This window comes from Notolepis coatsorum (genome assembly GCF_963971535.1).
Source record: "Notolepis coatsorum genome assembly, chromosome: 5".
Classification (NCBI taxonomy): domain Eukaryota; kingdom Metazoa; phylum Chordata; class Actinopteri; order Aulopiformes; family Paralepididae; genus Notolepis; species Notolepis coatsorum.
Window position 1 is genome coordinate 166,905,566 of NC_140169.1, and position 21,628 is coordinate 166,927,193.

The 21,628-nt window shown below is 42.1% G+C and overlaps 1 protein-coding gene across 3 annotated transcripts in view; it reads right to left on the reverse strand.

Moving 5' to 3' along the window:
* myo1b (myosin IB) overlaps window positions 1-21,628 on the reverse strand; it is a gene marked incomplete at its 3' end in the record, with an annotated part of 204,053 nt that overhangs the window by 53,489 nt on the left and 128,936 nt on the right. For all 3 annotated transcript variants that reach the window (XM_084315392.1, XM_084315391.1, XM_084315390.1), the window contains exons 9-11: window positions 21,276-21,379; window positions 3,568-3,715; window positions 1,300-1,418 (exon numbers count right to left, since the gene is read on the reverse strand). In XM_084315392.1, the coding sequence (XP_084171518.1) occupies window positions 1,300-1,418; window positions 3,568-3,715; window positions 21,276-21,379 (371 nt within the window). The remainder of the gene's footprint in view (window positions 1-1,299; window positions 1,419-3,567; window positions 3,716-21,275; window positions 21,380-21,628) is intronic.

Sequence of the window (21,628 nt, forward strand, 5' to 3'; positions counted from 1 at the left end):
ATGCACTCCAAATGTAAGTGTGGTGATTGAGTGGTTTATAGATACTTAGGTCAAACTATCAAATTGCTAAGTGGAGGGCAGGTTACCACACACACACAACACACAACACACACACGCATACGTACACACTCCAAAACGTCCTCCAAAACGGAATAATATTTGTTGGCTACAGTGAGGAAACACTTGGGAGAACGTGGCTAGGGCAGTGCCGGGGCTAGTACGCTCTAGATGTGATGCTTACAGTAGTAATAATGTGTGTGTGTGTGTGTGCCCTTGTGCGTCTCATTTCCTTTTCCCGTGTGTACTGTCTCCTTTCCTTTTCCCAGCTCCTTGTTTGCTCTATCGGACCGGATGTTTGTGTGGGGGAGGGAAGGGGGGGAGGGGGGTGGGTGCTGTTGTCACTGTGCGTTCCATTGTGTAAACCATGGCACCATCGCACATGACTTCCATAAAAAGCACAAAAAAAATTATATTTGCCTCTCGGGAGTTGGACTGTTGATGCAATACACATACCTCTTACTGTAACGATAAAAGAATGGGGGGAAATATGTAAACAACAATGGAAAAAAGTTATCAACTCTCAGACTTCTTGAGAGAATTTGAGTGGAAGAACACGGTCACATTCTTCATCACACCCTGACAAAAAAACATTATAGAGATGGAGGAGAAGACCGTGAAAGGGGAACTTTTTACAGATGTTCACGCGTATACGTGCGCGCACCTCGCCCCCCCCCCCCCCCCCCCCCCCCGTGGAGACTTGTCGTGACAGACGTAGCAGCGTGCAGCGCTTTACACACAGGGCCTTCCCAACCGTTGGGTCGGGATCCCATATAGGGGCCACTTGATATGCAAATAGGGGCCCTTGAAAAAAAAATCTTAATCAGACTGAAATAGCTAAAAAGATATCCGGTTGCAAATATTTTATTTTGAAATCAATTACTATCGGAGATGGACAACAAAACTAAATGGGGGTCAGTTTGGAACTGAGGTTCCACTGTAATGACACCATTGTCCCAGTTGAACATCCAGTCCAAACATTTAACCAGTAATTTGATGAACAGCTAATGTAGCGGTACAATTTAAGTGCAACTCCATTTCTGTAATGTGATGTCCTTGCTGTGCTAACTGGGTCCAAACGATCCCAAATCAAATTCGGATGCAAAAATACCACGGGTCGAGCTCCGCCCTCATTCCTCGATCCTCTCCAATCACAACAAGTTTGCAATTGTTGTGATTGGAGGATCAAGAAAAGAGATAGGCTGGGTTTGAGATAGGTCCCTTCGTAGGCACGGCTCTGACCTGGGCAACGTTGAGTGTGGTGGACACCTTCTCCAGCTTGGCCTCCACGGTGCGGTAGCTGAACGCCCTCTCCAGCACAGACTGTTCGATCCCCAGCAACTCACACATCTCCTTCACGTCTACGGGGCACAGAGATAAATGGGTCATTCGCTATTCGCACGCACAGTGACGGTTTACAAGGATGGAGGGTAGGTCTAGATGGGTGGAGAGGGGGTCTGGATGGGTGGAGGGGGAGTCTAGATGGGTGGAGGGGGAGTCTAGATGGGTGGAGGGGGCGTCTAGATGGGTGGAGGGGAGTCTAGATGGGTGGAGGGGGGTCTAGATCGGTGGAGGGGGGTCTAAATGGGTGGAGGAGGGTCTATATGGGTGGAGGAGGGTCTAAATGGGTGGAGGAGGGTCTAGATGGGTGGAGGAGGGTCTATATGGGTGGAGGAGGGTCTAAATGGGTGGAGGAGGGGGGTCTGAATTGTTTCCTTTTGTGTAAATAAACAAAGAAAATGCCATTCTGTGAAAACAACAACATAGTCACGTGTGTAAAGCCTGCAAATTATCAACTCCATGTTCCATGCTTTTCCAGACGTAGTTTTAGGCTGATATGTAAAAAATACTTTCACCCTGCCATCCTATATGGCAGATGGGTGTGTAAACTAAAAAATGCTAAAGAGTTGGGAATAGCTAACTCTGCCCACCAGCAAACCCCCACAAACATGGCCACACACACACACACACACACACACACACACACACACACACACACACACACACACACACACACACACACACACACACACACACACACACACACACACACACACACACACACACACACACACACACACACACACACACACACACACACACACACACACACACACACACACACACAAAGAAAAAGTCTATTTACATCAAAGCCTTTATTTACTTCCTCTCTTATCATATTAGAGCACTGTATTTTACGGCTGACAAACAGAACAGCATTTAAAAAACAAGACACTGTTAAAGGAAAACTCTAACATTTTGGGAAATTAGCTTATTTGCCATCTACCCTGGAGTTAGACAAGAAGATGCATACCTTTTTTCTTCTCTGTGCATGCAGTAGGAGTAGGAAGACGTTGGGAACTAGGCTAATGGAGGAACCTACTTCCAGTGACTAAGCTAGGCTAACGGTGCGCGTCTTCCTACTCCTACTGCATGCACAGAGAAGAAAAAGGGTATGTATCTTCTTGTCTAACTCCAGGGTAGATGCCAAATAAGCTAATTTCCCAAAATGTTGGAGTTTTCCTTTAACCTTAACTCAGGCGCAGACTCTTCAACAGAAGCATTTTGTTTTGCTGTGGCCACAGACACCGGGGAACTTAAGACAAAATAAGCCGGTGTAATTTTAGAACATAGAAGTGGGCGTGTCTGTGTGAGTGCGGAGGGTGAGTGGGGGTGTAATGTCTGTCATGCATAACCCCAAAGTTAAGCTCTACACGATGGTGGTGTACCATATGATTGTGGATATACATTTACATATCTAAATTTAAATGTAATACCTCCCTTAAGGAGTGTGGCCACGTTTAGAGGCGAGCCGCTTCTCGCCAGGTGATAAAATAACAAACATGTGGTAACAATGACTTGCTGTCAGCCCGGCGACCAATAGGGGGCAGTGTCTGGACAGCAGCGTGGCAGGAGAAAAGGAAAGCATGGCACAAGGAGGGACTATAGTGTACTGTTAGATGTGCATAGTACTAAATGCATGGAGAGTTATCTGTATAGCCTGCTGTTTGATGTACATAGTACTACAGTAGAGTAAATGCATGGAGAGTGATCCGAATATTGTATTGTTAGATGTACATTAGTGATAGTACTAAATGCATGGAGAGTGATCTGTATAGTCAACAGTCTATTGTTTGTGTGTCTGTAAAACTGTGTGTCTGTAAAACTGTCTGTCTGTAAGACTGTGGAACTTTAAGACTTGTTGATACGTTTATCATCAGCAATTTTTTGCATCACTCTGTTTTGAATTTGATGCAAATTTGCAATGCATGAGGGTTGTCCTTTTGTGTTAAATGGCTGCATAAAGCAAGCATTTGTTGACTCTCATGTTGATAAGAGTATTAAAACTGGAAAAAGATCCGTTTAAGGTAGATTTAGAACAGATATGGGATTAATTTAATCGCAAATTAACTATGGCCAATCATGCGATTAATCAGGTTAAATATTTTAATCGATTGACAGCCTGAACATAAGGTGAGAAAAGACTCTGCTCGTCTTCCTCTGACCCACCGTTCTTGTCCTTGACGCGGCTCTCGTCGAAGCCGTTGCAGCGAGACTCTGGCTTGAACTCGATGTTGCCGAGCTTCAGCACGGCCGCCACCAGCTCCAGGACGGACTGCACCTCGTCCTCCATGAAGCCCACGATCTGCATGGCATTCTGGGAATGATCGAACGAGGATCATCGGTCAGCTGTGGGTCAATTCACTTTCGAATAAAACAAATCGGGTGGATTTTTCTTTAAAAAAAAAAAAAAACACAAATACCGTAAAAACCAGGGATGATAGAAATAAGATCGGCCACTCTTAAAAGTCAGTAAAGTTAACTTAATCAGTCTTTAATGAGACTTCTCAAGTCATTTCTCATCAGGGTTTTATTGATGCTGAACAAAATAGATCCCAGAAAATGCCATGTAGCGCCCGGCATAACAATAGGCCAATATTCATAAATATCATATGTTTTGGCACTAGATATAAAGAGGCATTTGCATTAAGAACATTAATGTCGGAAATGCAGGGCCACAAAAACAAAGGGGAATTGCACTGTGGAAAAGTTTATTATGGATGTCGGTAAAGGGAATGATCAAGGATTTCACCGATAGCTTTTCCTCCAAAATACGCAAGAATCGATGCTCAAAACTGGTGGAACTGGAAACGCTTTACTCTACGTTATTTACTTCTTTACAATACAACGACTCGGTTCGACTGGAAACTCAAGTTAATGTACTAAAAAAAGAGATTAACGCCATTTATAAACAACAATCTGAAGTACAAATACGTAGCACAAGACAACAGCATTACTCTCAAGGTTCTAAACCAAGTCACCTACTAGCTATGCGATTAAGAGTTAACGCAAAATTTGCAGATATAACTACCATTAGAGCACAACAAGGACTTGTTACAGACCCTAAAAAAATAAACGCGACATTCAAAGAGTTCTACTCCAACTTGTATAAATCAGAAACAACCTTCGACCAAAACAAAATGGACACATATCTTAATCAAATTAACCTCCCCAAACTTTCAGAGGGTGACGCTAAACAGTTAGAAACACCTATCACACTAGATGAACTCAGGAAGGCCATATCCGAAATGCAAAGTGGTAGGGGTCCTGGAAGAGACTGTATCCCACCAGAAATGTACCTCTCATGTTAGGACATAATGCTAAGCCTAATATTACATAAGACCAGAAGCGAATTCCTAGTTCACAGAAGGCTTCTGGACGCTAGAGCTGAAGCAAAATTCTCTAGTATGATGAAATCATATGACCAATGCAGTGAATCCTCCTTAAATCAGCAAGTGCAAAACTTCCACAGCACCTTGTCAACTGTGTTAGATACTGTTGCCCCTCTAAAGGTTAAAAAGGTAAAAACTGATAGAATCTCTCCATGGCTAAATAAAACCAATGTTAAAGATAACAAGAGAAAATGTAGGATAGCCGAGCGAAAATGGAGGAAACTCAAACTCACAGCTCACTTTAATTTATACAAAGACGCCATGGGCGCATACAATAAGGCAATACAACTTGCGAGAAAGGAATATTTTTCCAAAATGATCTCAGAAAATATGGGTAACTCCAGGGTACTTTTTTCCACCATTGACCGGCTGATTAACATACCACCCCCCCATATACCGCAGCAATCAGCCACAAAATGTGAAGAGTTCGCAGTTTTCTTTAATGAAAAAATATCATTGATTAGAGCAAGCATTACCGCTGATATAGATCTGGCTGTGAGTGAAACCCCACCTGAGATAACTATGGGGGAATTCACATGTATTACATTACCTGACCTCTGTAAGATTGTCTCTGAGTGTAATTCCGCCACCTCCTGCCTCGATCCTATACCAACAGCATTTCTCAAGCGGGTGTTTGATAGTGTCTCAAATCATGTCCTTGAAATCATAAATATGTCTCTTCAAACAGGCACTTTTCCAGATGCATTTAAAACGGCTGTAGTAAAACCACTACTAAAGAAAACAAACTTAGATGTAAACGAACTAAAAAGCTATAGGCCAATATCGAACCTTCCATTTATCAGCAAGATATTAGAAAAGATAGTCTCAGTACAAATAAACTCCTTTCTCAAAGATAATAACATCATGGAGGAACTACAATCAGGTTTCAGAACAAATCACAGCACTGAAACTGCCCTTACCAAAATAGTTAGCGACCTCAGGCTAAACTCCGATGCTGGCAAAGTCTCAATTCTTGTCCTATTGGACCTTAGTGCAGCGTTCGATACGATTGACCATAATATCTTGATCAGTCGTCTTGAAAGACTGGTTGGCTTTTCCGATCATGTACTAAATTGGCTCATAACATACATTAAGGGGAGAAGGTTCTATGTTAAGCTTGGAGACAATGTATCCGAGGAACATGACAGCAATTTTGGAGTCGCACAAGGAAGCTGCCTTGGTCCATTACTCTTCTCACTATATATGCTGCCCCTCGGGGACATCATTCGAGACCACAATGTATGCTTCCATAGTTATGCTGATGATACACAACTATATATCTCCGCAGAACCAAATAACACTACAGCCATACAGTCCATTACAAATGGTCTGTTAGCAATAAACAAGTGGATGAACAATAACTTCCTAAAATTAAACGAAAGCAAGACCGAAATCCTATTGATCGGCCCAAAAGCGAAAAGGGAAGTGCTTTGTAAAAACCTGGGGAGTCTGTCATCCTATGTAAAGACTGAGGTTACAAGCCTAGGTGTCATCTTGGACTCAGACCTGACCTTTAAGTCTCATATAAATAAGGCCATGAAAACGTCATTCTTCCACCTAAGAAACATAGCGAAAGTAAGACCTTTCGTAAATAAAAAGGATGCAGAGAAACTTATTCATGCTTTTGTATCAAGTCGGCTTGACTATTGTAATGCACTGTTCACTGGTCTTCCCAAAGCAACCATTGGGAAGCTTCAGCTTATCCAAAACTCTGCAGCTCGATTACTAACTCATACAAGGAGAAGAGAACATATCACTCCAGTCCTGGCCACTCTGCACTGGCTTCCAATAACTCATAGAATTGATTTTAAGGTCCTTTTCCTAACATATAAAGCTCTTAATGAGCAAGGCCCAAAATACATAGCAAATTCCCTAGTTAGTTATCTGCCCTCAAGAACGCTACGGTCATCCACTACAGGTTTACTAGACACGCCCAGAAACCAAAAAAGGATAGGAAGTATGGCATTTGCCAACTATGCCCCAAAACTATGGAACACACTACCAAAACACATCAGAAACGCCAGCTCTATACACATTTTTAAAGGAAAATTAAAAACGTACCTATACAGTCTAGCTTACAAATAGTTATGACTTGGAAAAACCTGATGGATCCATGAGGCTAGGATAAGCCTTGTGGACCCAACTTTTTAGATGAAGGAACGGGTACATAGGAGACACGCCTCCAGTTTTTCAAAAGTTTTTGACACGCCTCAGCTTCTGAGCTGAACGGTCGTGTTTTTGCGGACCTCCCAAACTTTCAAACTTTTTAGATGAAGGAACGGGTACATAGGAGACACGCCTCCAGTTTTTCAAAAGTTTTTGACACGCCTCAGCTTCTGAGCTGAACGGTCGTGTTTTTGCGGACCTCCCAAACGTTCAAACTTTAGACTGTTTTCTTTATACGTTTTTCTTTTTCTTTCTTTCTACCACAATACACGGCCACTGATGGATCCATGGGACTTGGTAAAGCACTATGGACCCAACTATGACCACTGATAAAAACGTAACTACACTAGCGTTATAAGAGCTAAACATTGCTACCTACCATACAAGTGCATTGGTTTAGTGCACTTCCGGTTGCCACTGAGCGGAAATGTTTGTGCGGACCTGTTCTCCCAAACTGGTAAGCAAATGACTGTTTTTACGTTATTTTCATTTTTACGTTACTATTATTATTATTATTATTATTATTATTTTTAAACATTGATCTTAACTGATCACTGTGACTTTATTGCTTTTATCGTTATATATGCCTATAATTGTGTACAGCACTTTGAGCTACATGACATGTATGAAAGGTGCTTTATAAATACTTACTTACTTACTTACTTACTTACACTATTACTTAATATGATTTTATACTCAGTCAAGGAGGGGAACTTCCATAAGAATGACAATATTGCACTCATAACAGTCCTCCTTAAAAAAGACAAAGACCCCACCGAGTGCGGTAGTTATAGACCCTTAAGCCTCCTCGGAACCGATATCAAACTGTACTCTAAGGTATTAGCCATCAGACTTCAAAAGCATATGACATCTTTAGTTCATCCGGATCAAACTGGCTTCATAAGAGGCCGCTTGATCACTGATAACATAAGACGATTACTATGCGTACTAGATGCCAGCAAGGACGACACCACACCTAAGGCGATGCTGTCCCTGGATGCAATGAAAGCTTTTGATAGGTTGGAATGGTCGTATATATGGGCAGTACTAGAAAGGATGGGGTTAGGAAAAGGATTCATTGATATGATTAAAGTATTATACAAAGACCCATCGGCCATGATTACAACAGGTATAATCACCTCCGAAATCTTTCCGGTATCACGCTCTTCTAGACAGGGTTGCCCTCTTAGTCCTGGACTATTCGATTTATCATTAGAGCCTTTAGCACAATATATAAGACAATCCCGATTCCCAATCCATAGAACCAATCGTAATCAAGGGCACACAACATAAAATTAGCACAAAACCCCAACACCACAATGCCTCATCTTCTCAAGTTGATTGATGACTTTGGCGATCTATCGGGATTTAAGATAAATTGGCCGAAGTCGGCTTTCCATCCACTTAACACCCCTGCAAAAAAATTATATACTCCTTCCAGAAGCAATACCAATGGTTAAACACTTTAGATGTTTGGGAGTTGAAGTATTCCCTACCATAAGCCAAACGGTGAAGCACAATTACATAAAAATACAAAATAAAATCAAATACGACTTTGACAGGTGGTCAAAACTTAAAAACTCAGTACAGGCACGGGTATCAATAGTTAAGATGGATGTTCTACCTAGAATCAACTTCATCAGCTCAATGCTACCGTTACCCCCTCCAGATGATTACTGGAAAATATTACACTCTTCCGCATACACATTTATTTGGAATAACAAACCACCACGTATAAAAAGATCCACCGCACAGAGAAACAAAGCCGACGAAGGTATGGCATTTCCAGATTTTTTCCACTATTTTAAGGTGTACACTTTAAGACAACTGACAACCTGGTTTGATCCCCAAACATCAGTATCCTGGAGAAATTTAGAAGTAAATATAGTAGCACCACAGACTGCAGGACATAGTGTACACCAAATGATCAATTAAGCAATGCGAACTGAAATTTGGCCCCATTATTACTCATGCGATCCGGATATGGCGTGAAACACAAAAAAAATATTCTAACCCACATAAATGGCATAATCATACTTCCTTATTCAATAACAATGCACTCTGGATTGGAAAACGACCTATAAGATTCCCTAGATGGGAAAAGCAGGGCATACACACATTAGGTGATGTTTTAAACAAACAGGGCTTTTGTAGTTATGAGGAAATACACAACAAATTTTATCTCACCGGTTCCACATATTATTTCTACGCACAGTTATTGTTATGTTTGAAGGCTCATGGTGTCCCATTAAGGATACCAATTGTACACCACAGATACCACAAATTCTTCTATGAAAGAGAGACACGACTGTGTGGCCAAGTTCAGCTCCAACTCCATAGTGAAGTTCGCAGACGACACGGTGGTGGTGGGGCTGATCTCGGACAACGACGAGAAGGCCTACCGGGAGGAGGTTGAGGTACTGGAACGCTGGTGCCAGGACAACAGTCTGCTCCTGAACATTGGTAAAACCAAGGAGCTGATCGTGGATTATAGGAGAGGACAGCAGGGGAGACACACGCCACTGAGGATAAACGGGGCCACCGTGGACAGGGTGACCAGCTTTAAGTACCTGGGGGTCCACATCTCAGAGGATCTGACATGGTCAACACACATAGACACAGTTGTAAAAAAGGCGAAGCAGCGCCTCTACCACCTGAGACAGTTAAGGAAGTTCAGAGTATCGGGGAAGATACTCCAGTCCTTCTACTCCGGAGATGTAGAGAGCATCTTGACTGGAAACATCACTGCCTGGTATGGTAACAGCACGGCACAGGACAAGAAGGCCCTACAGAGAGTGGTGCGCTCTGCCGAGCATACCACGGGTATTGCACTACCTCCCCTGCAGGTTCTATACAACAAAAGGTGCAAATCCAGAGCCTGCAAAATAATGAAAGACCCTCACCACCCCAATAACAGCCTGTTCCAGCTGCTGAGGTCAGGCAGACGCCTGCGAACACCAGCTACTAGGACAGAGAGGCTTCGGCTCAGCTTCTTCCCCCAGGCCATCAGAGCCTTGAACAATGAACACTGAGGGTCACAGAACACTGAACCCTACACACACAAGCACACATTAGCACACACACGACACACACGCTGTGCACACTCGCACACTAGCAGCCACTTTAACATGAGAAAGCACTCACTCATGCTGCACACGCCCACACTTATGGACACAAAGAAAGGTCACTTTAAAAATTGTATAGTAACAGTGTATTGCACTACCTAGGGACCTAGCATATCCTTCATGCTCTGTAAATAACTATGTACAAATACCGTGATGTCCCAAGTTATGTTACCTGTTTATTGCACAATGTTGTCTATTGGATTCTATTATATGTTGTACTACTGTATTGCACATCGTTGCGGGCAAGACCACCCGCATTTCATTGTATACTTGTATGCCGTGACAAATAAAACTCTTGACTTGACTTGACTTGACATCGAGAGGTTTTGTATCAGATTTTTATCATCAATTACTAACGTCCTTGTATGAAATCCTCCACCTAGACTCAGTCTGGAGGAGGGATATACCAGACCTGGAAATAGATTTTGATTGGCAAGAAGCCTGGGCAAATGTTCGACTTGCATCACGGAACCCGGACCATCAACAAATCAATCTTAACTATATTCATAGGACATACTTGACTCCTATAAGACTGAACAGAATGGGTCTTAAACAAGACTCCAAATGCTCCTTATGTACAAATGGGGACGAGGGTACATTTATGCACATGTATTGGGACTGCCCACCAGTCAAGATATTCTGGAAAGAAGTGACCCAGCAATTATCAAATCTCTTAACTCTGAATATACCTGTACACCCCTCTGTATTACTGTTGAATGATGTTTTTGAGTGTGCAGTACCTATACAGCTAAAGAGATTGGTTTTATCTGGTATCACAGCGGCTAAAAAGCTGATAGCATCACGATGGTTTCAACCGGAAAAAATGTGCCGGAAGGTCTGGATTCTCACATATCTCGATGTGATTTATCTAGAAATATCTACAGCAAGAATGTTGGGTCTCAGTGAATCCAAAATTACAAAGTGGTTAGAAGTGGTGGAGAGAATAAAAGCTAGCATATAATTGTAGTGCCTGGTTAGGAGCGAATGATAATGGATGGATTATCCAATGGGGGGCCCGGGGGGGGGAGCGAGCGAGCGAGAGCATGTGTGTAGGGTATTAGATAGCAGGTATTAGGTGTATATCTTGTATAAGACATGTATTTAAATGGTGATTTCATTGGATGTGCACTGTTAATTAATGCTTGTATATCTAATTTTATGTTGTCATGTTTGTTTATATGTTTGTTTAAAAAATAATTAAAAAATAAAATACAGGAAAAGTGCATGACTGCAAGGGAACGATGACTACATATTTGTCATCCGTCACCATTGTCAAGAGGTTGAGGGGAAGGAAAGTTGCGTTGCCATGTTTGACTGGGACAAGCAGGGCTGCAGACCCAGCGGAGAGGCCCCATTGTTCTGGGAGACTGGGCTCCATTGTGTCAGGGCTTTAAGTGAAGTGCAGCTGCGCTGGCAGGACAGCTCTGTGGGAGAGGTGTGCAGAGCCAGGGGGTACCGAGAGAGGCAGGGGGGAGGAGGAGAGAGGAAAGGAGGGGAGAAGAGGAGAGAAGAGGAGCAAATAGGCTAGAGGAGAGAAGAAGAAGAGAAGTGGAGAGGAGGAGATAAGTGAGATGTATATGAAATAGGAGTGAGGGGACTTCCGGTTTAGCTGCAATATGTAGCGCACGCAATTGGTTACAGCTCCGCTCCCGTTATCGTTAATTTCGTTTAAAAACCTTATTTGGACAGTACCAAAAGAGATTAGACCACATCGTATGTATTGATAAGACCTTCTACTAACTATATCAAAAGACAACATGGTTAGGGATAAGGAAAGGACGGGAAAGAAACAAGAAACGGCAAATCTAACGGCGCAGATTGAAACTCGGTCAAAGACAATGACAGGCGACGCTGTGGCAGATCCGTTGGTGAGCCCCGGCGCGGGGAATATAGAGGAGAATACACAGGGACCAAAGACAACTGTCCCCGAGAGGGAGACAACAGATGACAACATAACAGGAACACCAGAAAAAAATACCGTGAAGGAAAAAGCAGGCGATTTTGAGAAGATAATAGCAAAATCATCCATCGGATCCCTCACTGCTCCAACAACATCAACTGACACAAGCAGTTCAATTACACAACCCGACTTCAACTCTCTGACTATCCTGATAAAAGAACAGATGGTCGCTTTCAAAGCACATGTTGAACACATCGATACTAAATTCGAAGAAGTTATGAGAGCGGTCGCTTTACAGTCCATGCGAATCACGACAGTGGAGAATACGGTGACAGAAATCACAAAGGCAGTCAAGGCGAACGAAGGTGGCATGACAGAGATGGGAAAAGAGATGGAAAGAGTGAAAGAAGAATATCGGAGGGAAATACAAGGGCTTAAAAACGAAGCGGCGGAGAGGCTACTAGAAACCCAACGCTACCACAGGCGGAATAACATCCGCATTGTAGGGCTTGAAGAAGCAGTAAACTGCGAAGATCCCAACTTTCCAACAGTGTTATCAACGATTTTGAATAACATCGATCCAAACAAAGTGCCAGAAGTGGACCAAGTTTACAGAATCGGTTCTCGGGGGCAAAGAATCAACGGGCCAAGAGTCATCATTGTCACCCTGCGGAAGACTACAACAAGGGATGACATCATCAAATATGCTCGCAACCAACGTGGGAATCTGAATTATGATGGTAAACCAATATTTATCTACGAAGATTTGAGCAAAGATGCCATCAACCGACGTCTACCATACAAAGATGTGATGCAAAAGCTGTTCAAAGCCGGTTACAAGCCAAGGCTATCATACCCAGCGCTGTTATCATTCTTGGGCAGTGACGGTCGCAGGTCAGATATACACACACCTATGGAAGCTGAGGATTTTCTGAATCGAATTGGAGCAAATAACCCAAGGCAGGGCGAAAATGTCGGAAACATATAAGCCTCTTTCTCATTGTATACCAGTGTTAGAATGACTTTATTGTGTTCATCAAGGTAGCAGACGATATGCAAGCCGTCTATAACAATGTGTATTGTGTATAATACGATTCATAATACATTATAATTTCAGACTCTGGTCTCTGAGGAGACAAATACATATCATTGCAAAAAGATCTATCTGGAATATTCTGGGTTTATCGCTCAAATGCCCTGAGTCTCTTAGATCATTCTGGAACATAAAATAGTTTAGGCACTAGTATACTCTACAACCTTCTAGAATATAAGGCACCATGACAACGAAGCCTACAACTCTAACAATAAACATCCGGTGTGTATACACATAGCAGATAATAAATTAAATGAAGTTCTATCAGTCTTTAATAATATTTTAAAAATTAACCACACTTAAACGTATGAACACTACAAGGTTATTCTAACAATTTAAGTAATCACTCCATTGAGGGCACATTGAAGCTCTAAAAGGCGCTGCTTTTCTATCATATCTAATCTGTTAATTCGAGACTAGTGGCTTCTCCACGTTGATAATTATTCTATCTCTCATTCCTTATCTATATCTTTCCATTGATTTTTATTTTATTTAATTTTTTCTTCTCATTACTCTATATTTTTTAAAATATATTTTAACTTACATTGTTCTTTTCCAATGTTCTTCACATTAAGGTGTCAATATTGCTCTACAATCTTTTCCTTTTTTCCGTTTTTCCACACGTTAGTAGAGGGTTCAAATGAATATGTCGATAAAAGTTTATTCTCTTTTTTTTATTGTTTATTTTATTTTTTCTGTCATTTATCACAACACTTCATTACAGTAAGGGAAGGGGCAAGACCAAAAGCGACATTCTATTGCAATAGAATGGAAATGTTAGATCCTATGGCAATTAGCATAGGTAGATTAAGATTACAATGCTCAGTTTGGGCAATCCGGTGGACTATGGGAGAAAGTCAATCGCGGAGGATGTGTTCTTGGAACACAGGCCTGTACGACTTTCTGGGTGAGGGGAAATTAGGGGATTTTTATTTGTATATATATATGTTTTTAAGCTCAGCTCTCAACGGGACCTCATTAATTGGATGTACATCTATTGTAGCTTCACACTCCAGAAACATTACCAAAAACTACACAAAAACATGCATAGATTATGGCTAGTTTGAATATAATGGTATGGAACACCGGCGGGATAAACAAACAACACAAACGCAAACGCGTGCTCACACTGATGAAAAAAGAACATGTGGACGTGGCTCTATTAAGCGAAACGCACATTTTAGAGGAAGACATAAATACGTTAGCGGATAACATATACCATAATATTAGTCACTCTTCTTTTGTTACGAGAACTAGAGGGGTAGCCATAGTCGTCAGACGCAAATTAAATATCGAATTGAAAGGGGTATGGTCGGATGCTGAGGGGCGCATAACTATAGCTAGGATTATACACAATAACAGGAAAATTGCATTAGCAGCGGTATATGCCCCAAATTTGTACGAAGTGGGTTTCTTCACTTCACTAACCGGAGAAATGTTAAACCATCCCGAATACTCATATATAATAGGTGCGGATTTTAATGCCATTTGGAACCCAAAGATGGACAAAACTTACCTTACCTTTTCCAGCGAACAAAAAAATTCATCTAAAGCATTAAAAGATTGGTCGAAATCAACAGGGGTAACTGATTTATGGCGTTCACTTAACCCCATGACCCGCAAGTACTCCTGTCGTTCGTCGAGACACGACACACTATCCAGAATTGATTACGTCTTTGCATCCCCGAGAATATTTGATAAATATGAAGTGGAAATGACACCCAATGCGCTATCAGATCACTGCTACTTAATCCTGAAAGCAACATTTGGTACACTATCTTCCCGGGCCCCAAGATGGCGTTTTAATTCTATGCTGCTTAACAACAATGAATTCATTACACAAATTAAAGAAGCTCTCACAATATTCCTACGGGATAATGCTAACTCGGTGCAAGATCCCAGAATATTATGGATGTCGGTAAAGACTATGATTAAGGATTTCTCGGATAGATTTTCCTCCATATTGCGCAAAAATCAAAACACAAAACTATCTGAAATGGAAACGCTTTACTCAACGCTTTTTAATTCTTTAAAATACAACAACTCTAATAGACTAGAAAACCAAGTAAACATTCTAAAGACAGAGATCAAAGCAATATACAGACAAAAATCGGAATTGCAAATACGCAGCACAAGACAACAGCAGTACTTCCAAGGCTCTAAACCTAGTCACCTATTAGCCATGCGACTAAGAATTAATGCAAAATTTGCAGATATAACTGCCATTAGGAAACAACAAACTCTAGTAACAGAACCCAAAATAATAAACAATACATTCAAAGAATTCTACTCCGATTTATATAATTCAGAAACGACCTTTGATCAAGACAAATTAGACACATATCTTAATCAAATTACTCTCCCTAAAATTACGGAGGAAGACGCTAAACAGTTAGAAGTACCGATCACATTAGAAGAACTCAAGGAGGCCATATCCGGAATGAAAAACGGCAAGGCTCCGGGAATTGACGGTATCCCATCAGAAATGTACATTTCTTGCTGGGACATATTTGGACCCTTATTACTAAATATGATCATATACTCAGTCAAAGAGGGAAGCTTCCATAAACACCAAAATACCGCACTTATTTCAGTTCTTCACAAAAAAGACAAAGACCCCACTGAGTGCGGTAGTTACCGTCCTGTAAGCCTCCTCGGAACCGATGTCAAACTGTACTCTAAGATATTAGCCATCAGATTGCAAAAGCATATGACGTCTTTAGTTCATCCGGACCAAACAGGCTTCATAAAAGGTCGCCTGATCAATGATAACATAAGGCGAATACTGCACGTACTAGATGCTGACAAAGAGGACACCACACCTAAGGCGATACTATCCCTGGATGCTATGAAAGCATTTGACAGGTTAGAATGGTCGTTTCTATGGGCAGTATTAGAAAGGATGGGGTTAGGAAAAGGATTCATTGATATGATTAAAGTACTATACAAGGACCCATCGGCCAGGATTACAACAGGCACATTCATCTCCGATATCTTTCCGGTATCACGCTCAGCCAGACAGGGTTGCCCTCTTAGTCCCGGACTATTCGATCTATCATTAGAACCTTTAGCACAATTTATAAGACAATCCCAACACATAGAACCAATAGTAATCAAGGGCACACATCTTAAAATTAGTTTATATGCGGACGACGTAATATTGTTCATGCAAAACCCCAACAACACATTGCCGCATATACTCAAGTTGATAGAAAACTTTGGTGATTTATCGGGATTTAAAATAAATTGGCCTAAGTCGGCGTTTCTTCCTCTTAACACCAGTGCAAAAAAAGACACAACCCTCCCAGGTGCGATACCCATGGTCAAACATTTCAGATGCTTGGGTGTGGAAATATTTCCCACCATAAGACAAACGGTGAAGCACAATTACACAAAAATACAGAACAAAATCAAAGACGACCTGGACAGGTGGGCAAAACTTAAAAACTCAGTACAGGCAAGGGTATCAATAGTTAAGATGGATGTATTACCAAGACTCCTTCTGTATCACAAACAGTACTGTATTTGCAAATCTGGTATGTCATAAATGTATAGATGTAGCAGTACTGACTATCTGTATGTCATGTATGTCATATATGTCTATATGAATTGAAAATGGGGGACCCTGATGGAAACAAGACAAACGTCTTTCTCAGGTCTGCATCCCCTTAACAATTGTATGTATTGAGCCGTACTGTATTGTACCCATTCTGCAATCTGTTAAATAAAGTTTTCATTCATTCATTCATTCATTCATTCAATCAATCAATTTCTTCAGCTCAATGCTTCCGTTACCTCCTCCAGAGGGCTACTGGAAAAGATTACAAACCTCCACATACAAATTTATTTGGAATAACAAACCACCTCGCATAAAAAGATCCACCGCACAGAGAAATAAAGCAGACGGTGGCATGGCAGTCCCAGATTTTTTACAATATTTTAAGGCCTTCACTTTAAGACCAGTGAAGATATGGTTTGACCCCCAGGCTTTGGTATCTTGGAGAGAATTAGAAGAAAACATGGTAGCCCCACAGAGACTGGAAGACATAGCACACACTAAAATTTCAATCAAGCATTGTGAGCGAGAATTTGGCCCAATAATTACCCATGCAATCAGAACATGGCGGGAAACACAAAAGAAATATCCTAACCCTCAAGAATGGCATAATCACACTCCCATATTCAATAACAATGCACTCTTAATGGGAAAACGACCTATAAGATTCCCTATATGGGAAGAGAAAGACATACACTCATTAGGGGATATTTTTAATAACAAGGGCCTCTGTAGTTATGTCGAAATATGCATAAAGTTTAACCTCACCGAGTCCACATGGCTTTTTTACATACAGTTACGACTTTGTATGAGATCTCACGGTGTTCCATTACTCGTACCAATTGAACACCACAGATACCACGAATTTTTCTATGAAAGAGATACATTGGGAGGTTTTGTATCAAGTTTTTATTATCAATTACTAACGTCCTCGTATGAAACCCTTCAAATAGACACTGTCTGGAGGAGGGATATACCAGACCTGGAATATGACTTTGATTGGCAAGGAGCCTGGGAAAATGTCCGACTTACATCAAGGAACCCGGATCATCAACAAATCAATCTGAACTATATTCACAGGACATACTTGACTCCTATAAGGCTGTGCAAAATGGGGCTTATACAAGACTCCAAATGCTCCCAATGTACAAATGGGAACGAAGGAACATTTATGCACATGTATTGGGACTGCCCACCAGTTAAGGCATTCTGGAAAGATGTGTCCCAACAATTATCAACACTCGTATTTTGGAATATACCTGTACACCCCGCGGTATTACTATTGAATGATGTTTTTGAGTTTGCAGTGAATCCACAACTAAAAAGATTGGTTTTATCGGGTATCACAGTAGCTAAAAAACTGATCGCATCACGTTGGTTTCAACCGGAAAAAATTTGCCGAAAAGTGTGGTTTCTTACATATCTTGATGTGATATATCAAGAAATATCTACAGCAAGAATTCTGGGGATCAATGAATCCAAAATGTCAATGTGGTTAGAAGTGGTGGAGAGAATAAAAGCTAGCTTATAATGGTGGTGTCTGGTTAGGAGTGAGGGATAATGGAGGTACTATCCAAGAGGGGGTCTGGGAGGGGGGGGTTTGAGCTGGAGCATATGTGTGTAGGGTTTTAGAAAATAGGTATTAGGGGTATATTATATACTAACATTTATATAATTGTAATTTCGTTGGATATACACTGTATACGGCTAAAATGTTATTATAGACTATTTTTGTTTTATCCTGTTTCTGTACTTGCATATATTATAACCACCTTTACTGAAAGTTTCATTATGCATTGTGTGTTGAGTACTGACTTTTAATAACTTTTTGTTCTGCAATAATAAAAGAAATATAAAAAAAAAAAAATAGGAGTGAGGGAAAGGAGGAAAGGAGACTAAGTGAGTGGAAAGGAGAGGAGGGCAGAGCTAGGGAGGAGAATAGAGGAGAAGAGAAGAGAGTAGAGTGTAGAGAACACAAAACCGAGCACTGAGCTGAATAGAACTAGCAGTAGGATGGGAGTTGAGTAAGAGAGACTGTAGTTGGGTAGGAGGGACTGTAGTTGGGTAGGAGAGACTGTAGTTTGGTAGGAGGGAGTGTAGTTGAGTAGGATGGGACTGTAGTTTGGTAGGAGGGACTGTAGTTGGGTAGGAGAGACTGTAGTTTGGTAGGAGGGACTGTAGTTTGGTAGGAGGGAGTGTAGTTGAGTAGGATGGACTGTAGTTGAGTAGGAGGGGCTGTAGTTTGGTAGGAGGGACTGTAGTTGGGTAGGAGAGACTGTAGTTGAGTAGGAGGGACTGTAGTTGGGTAGGAGAGACTGTAGTTGAGTAGGAGGGACTGTAGTTTGGTAGGAGGGACTGTAGTTGAGTAGGAGGGACTGTAGTTGAGTAGGAGGGACTGTAGTTGAGTAGGAGGGACTGTAGTTTGGTAGGAGGGACTGTAGTTGAGTAGGAGGGACTGTAGTTTGGTAGGAGGGACTGTAGTTGAGTAGGAGGGACTGTAGTTGAGTAGGAGGGACTGTAGTTTGATAGGAGGGACTGTAGTTGAGTAAGAGGAACTGTAGTTGAGTAGGAGGGACTGTAGTTGAGTAGGAGGAACTGTAGTTGAGTAGGAGGGACTGTAGTTGAGTAGGAGGGATTGTAGTTGAGTAGAGTATAGTAGAGTAAAATGTATTACTACAGAGTGCAGTCACAGTGGGCCCATACAACATGGAGTCAGGACGCACAGCCTCCTGTGTGTCATTGATATTAACAACAGGAAAGAGAACCACTAGCCTGTGTGTGTGTGTGTGTGTGTGTGTGTGTGTGTGTGTGTGTGTGTGTGTGTGTGTGTGTGTGTGTGTAGGGATATAGAAGGAAGCAGCTGCCTTCTCTCCTTCAGTTTTCCCACAGAAATGCAGCTACCGACGGGCGCTGTACATGTACAAGCCAGCACTGGGGGTCAAAATACTTTCAGTTGAATCCATTCAAAAGATTAAAAAAAATTCAGACTTTTCTGCACAAAGTCACAATCGTTTCTTTACAGACTGGAAATGAGGCCCATTTCTCACAGCAAATATCACTTTGTGAATTGACTGACTTGAGTCGACTCCAATGAAATCAGTGGCAATAGGACATTTGCTGTGGGAAACGAAATGAAACAATTGGAAATCCCCGAAGCCGTCCTTGCAAGCAATTCTGCTAGGGTTGAAGTTCTGGTCTGTGTGTCTGTGTGTGTGTGTGTGTGTGTGTGTGTGTGTGTGTGTGTGTGTGTGTGTGTGTGTGTGTGTGTGTGTGTGTGTGTAGGGGGGGTGGGGGGGGGGGGGGGGGGGGGGGGGGGGGCAGGACCGACAACATCCAATCCCTGAGCTCGTCTGTTAGGTGAAAAGATAAGGATGGATCAGACCACCTCTGTCACACTGCACTGCTGGGCTGAGAGCAGGATGACTTGATGCAATGACTAATACTGTCAAGGTGGCAAACCACTGGGAATAGGCGGGGGGAGTGTGTGTGTGTGTGTGTGTGTGTGTACTAGCATTACCATACTTGTGTGTGTGTGTGTGGGGGGGGGTCTTCTATGAACTATGCCATTTTTGGGGGCGGCAGGGTAGCGCAGCGGACTAAGCGTCTGTCTACCACCGCAGAGACACTGGTATCGAATCCGGCTGTCAGCGGTGCCTCCGGCTTGGCCGGTCGTCATACTGACACAATTGGCAGTGTCAGCGGGAAAGAAGCCGGTGGGTGGTAATCTGGTCGTTGTAAACAGCGACTCCTACAGGTCGGTCAGGGCGCCTGCACAGCGAGGAAGGGATCTGGGTGAGGTAGTGTGACCTTCCACACGTTACACCTCACCCAATGAGAGTCCTTGCTGTCAGGTGAAAAGAGGCTGCTGGCTGGCTCCTATGTATCGGAGGAAGCATGTGATATGACTTCAGGGCTCCCTAGACCGGCAAGTAGGGGGGTAAATGTGCGCAACAACCAGGAAGGGGAGGGGGGGATTGGCATAACGACCAGGAAGGGGAGGGGGGAATTGACAGGAAGGGGAGGGGGAATAGCATAATGACTAAATTGGGATGGGAGGAAAATACAAGAAAAATAGGAGAGAAAAAGTGGACCAAAAAGAAAAGAAAAAAAATTATGACATTTTGGGTTATGGGGTTAGAAGTAGGGTTGGGTTAATGTAGTGGTTATGGTTAATGATAGGCTGTGTGCTCTGTGCGTGTGTGTGTGTGTGTGTTGTGTGTGTGTGTGTGTGTGTGTGTGTGTGTGTGTGTGTGTGTGTGTGTGTGTGTGTGTGTGTGTGTGTGTGTGTGTGTGTGTGTGTGTGTGTGTGTGTGTGTGTGTATTGTCCAACTCTTAATTTCCGATACCGATATCAACCGATACCGATATATGCGGGGTTTCCCCCCCCAAAAAACTGAATAATTTCAGGTAATTAACTTACATACCTCTTGCCGTGTAATTAACACAACATTATGCATACTTTGACAATAAATAAAATAATAATTTGTTCTTACTTGCTTGCCTGGGTAATTAAAGGTTAAATAAATGTTAAAAAAAAATATATATATATATATTTTTTTAAAACCGATACTGATATTTTCCGATATCAAATTTGTATGCCAATATCGGCCGATAATATCGGACATCCCTAGTGTGTGGTCCTCACCTTGACCGTCCTGAAGTTGGCTGCGTCGTCCAGCCCAGTGACCGTGGCAGAGTCCAGACTCAGGTAGTTGTATTTGCTGAAGTCTCTGTCCAACTTCAGCTTTTCTGTGGAACAAAAACACGCAAAAAAAGGTTTTAAATTTTTTCCTTAATTTATTATCCTTCTGATTAGAACCCCAAGGGGATCAATAAAGGAATATCTTATATTATCTTATCTTATTATTTTTTAGTGGGTACCTTGGTTGGTAGTACAGTAGTTGCAGTTAGATGAGAGGGGTACATCGGCAGTGCCCGCCCCGCCCCCCCCCCCCCCCTCCAAAAATAGGACAATAACACTACCTTATGCTTACTGCA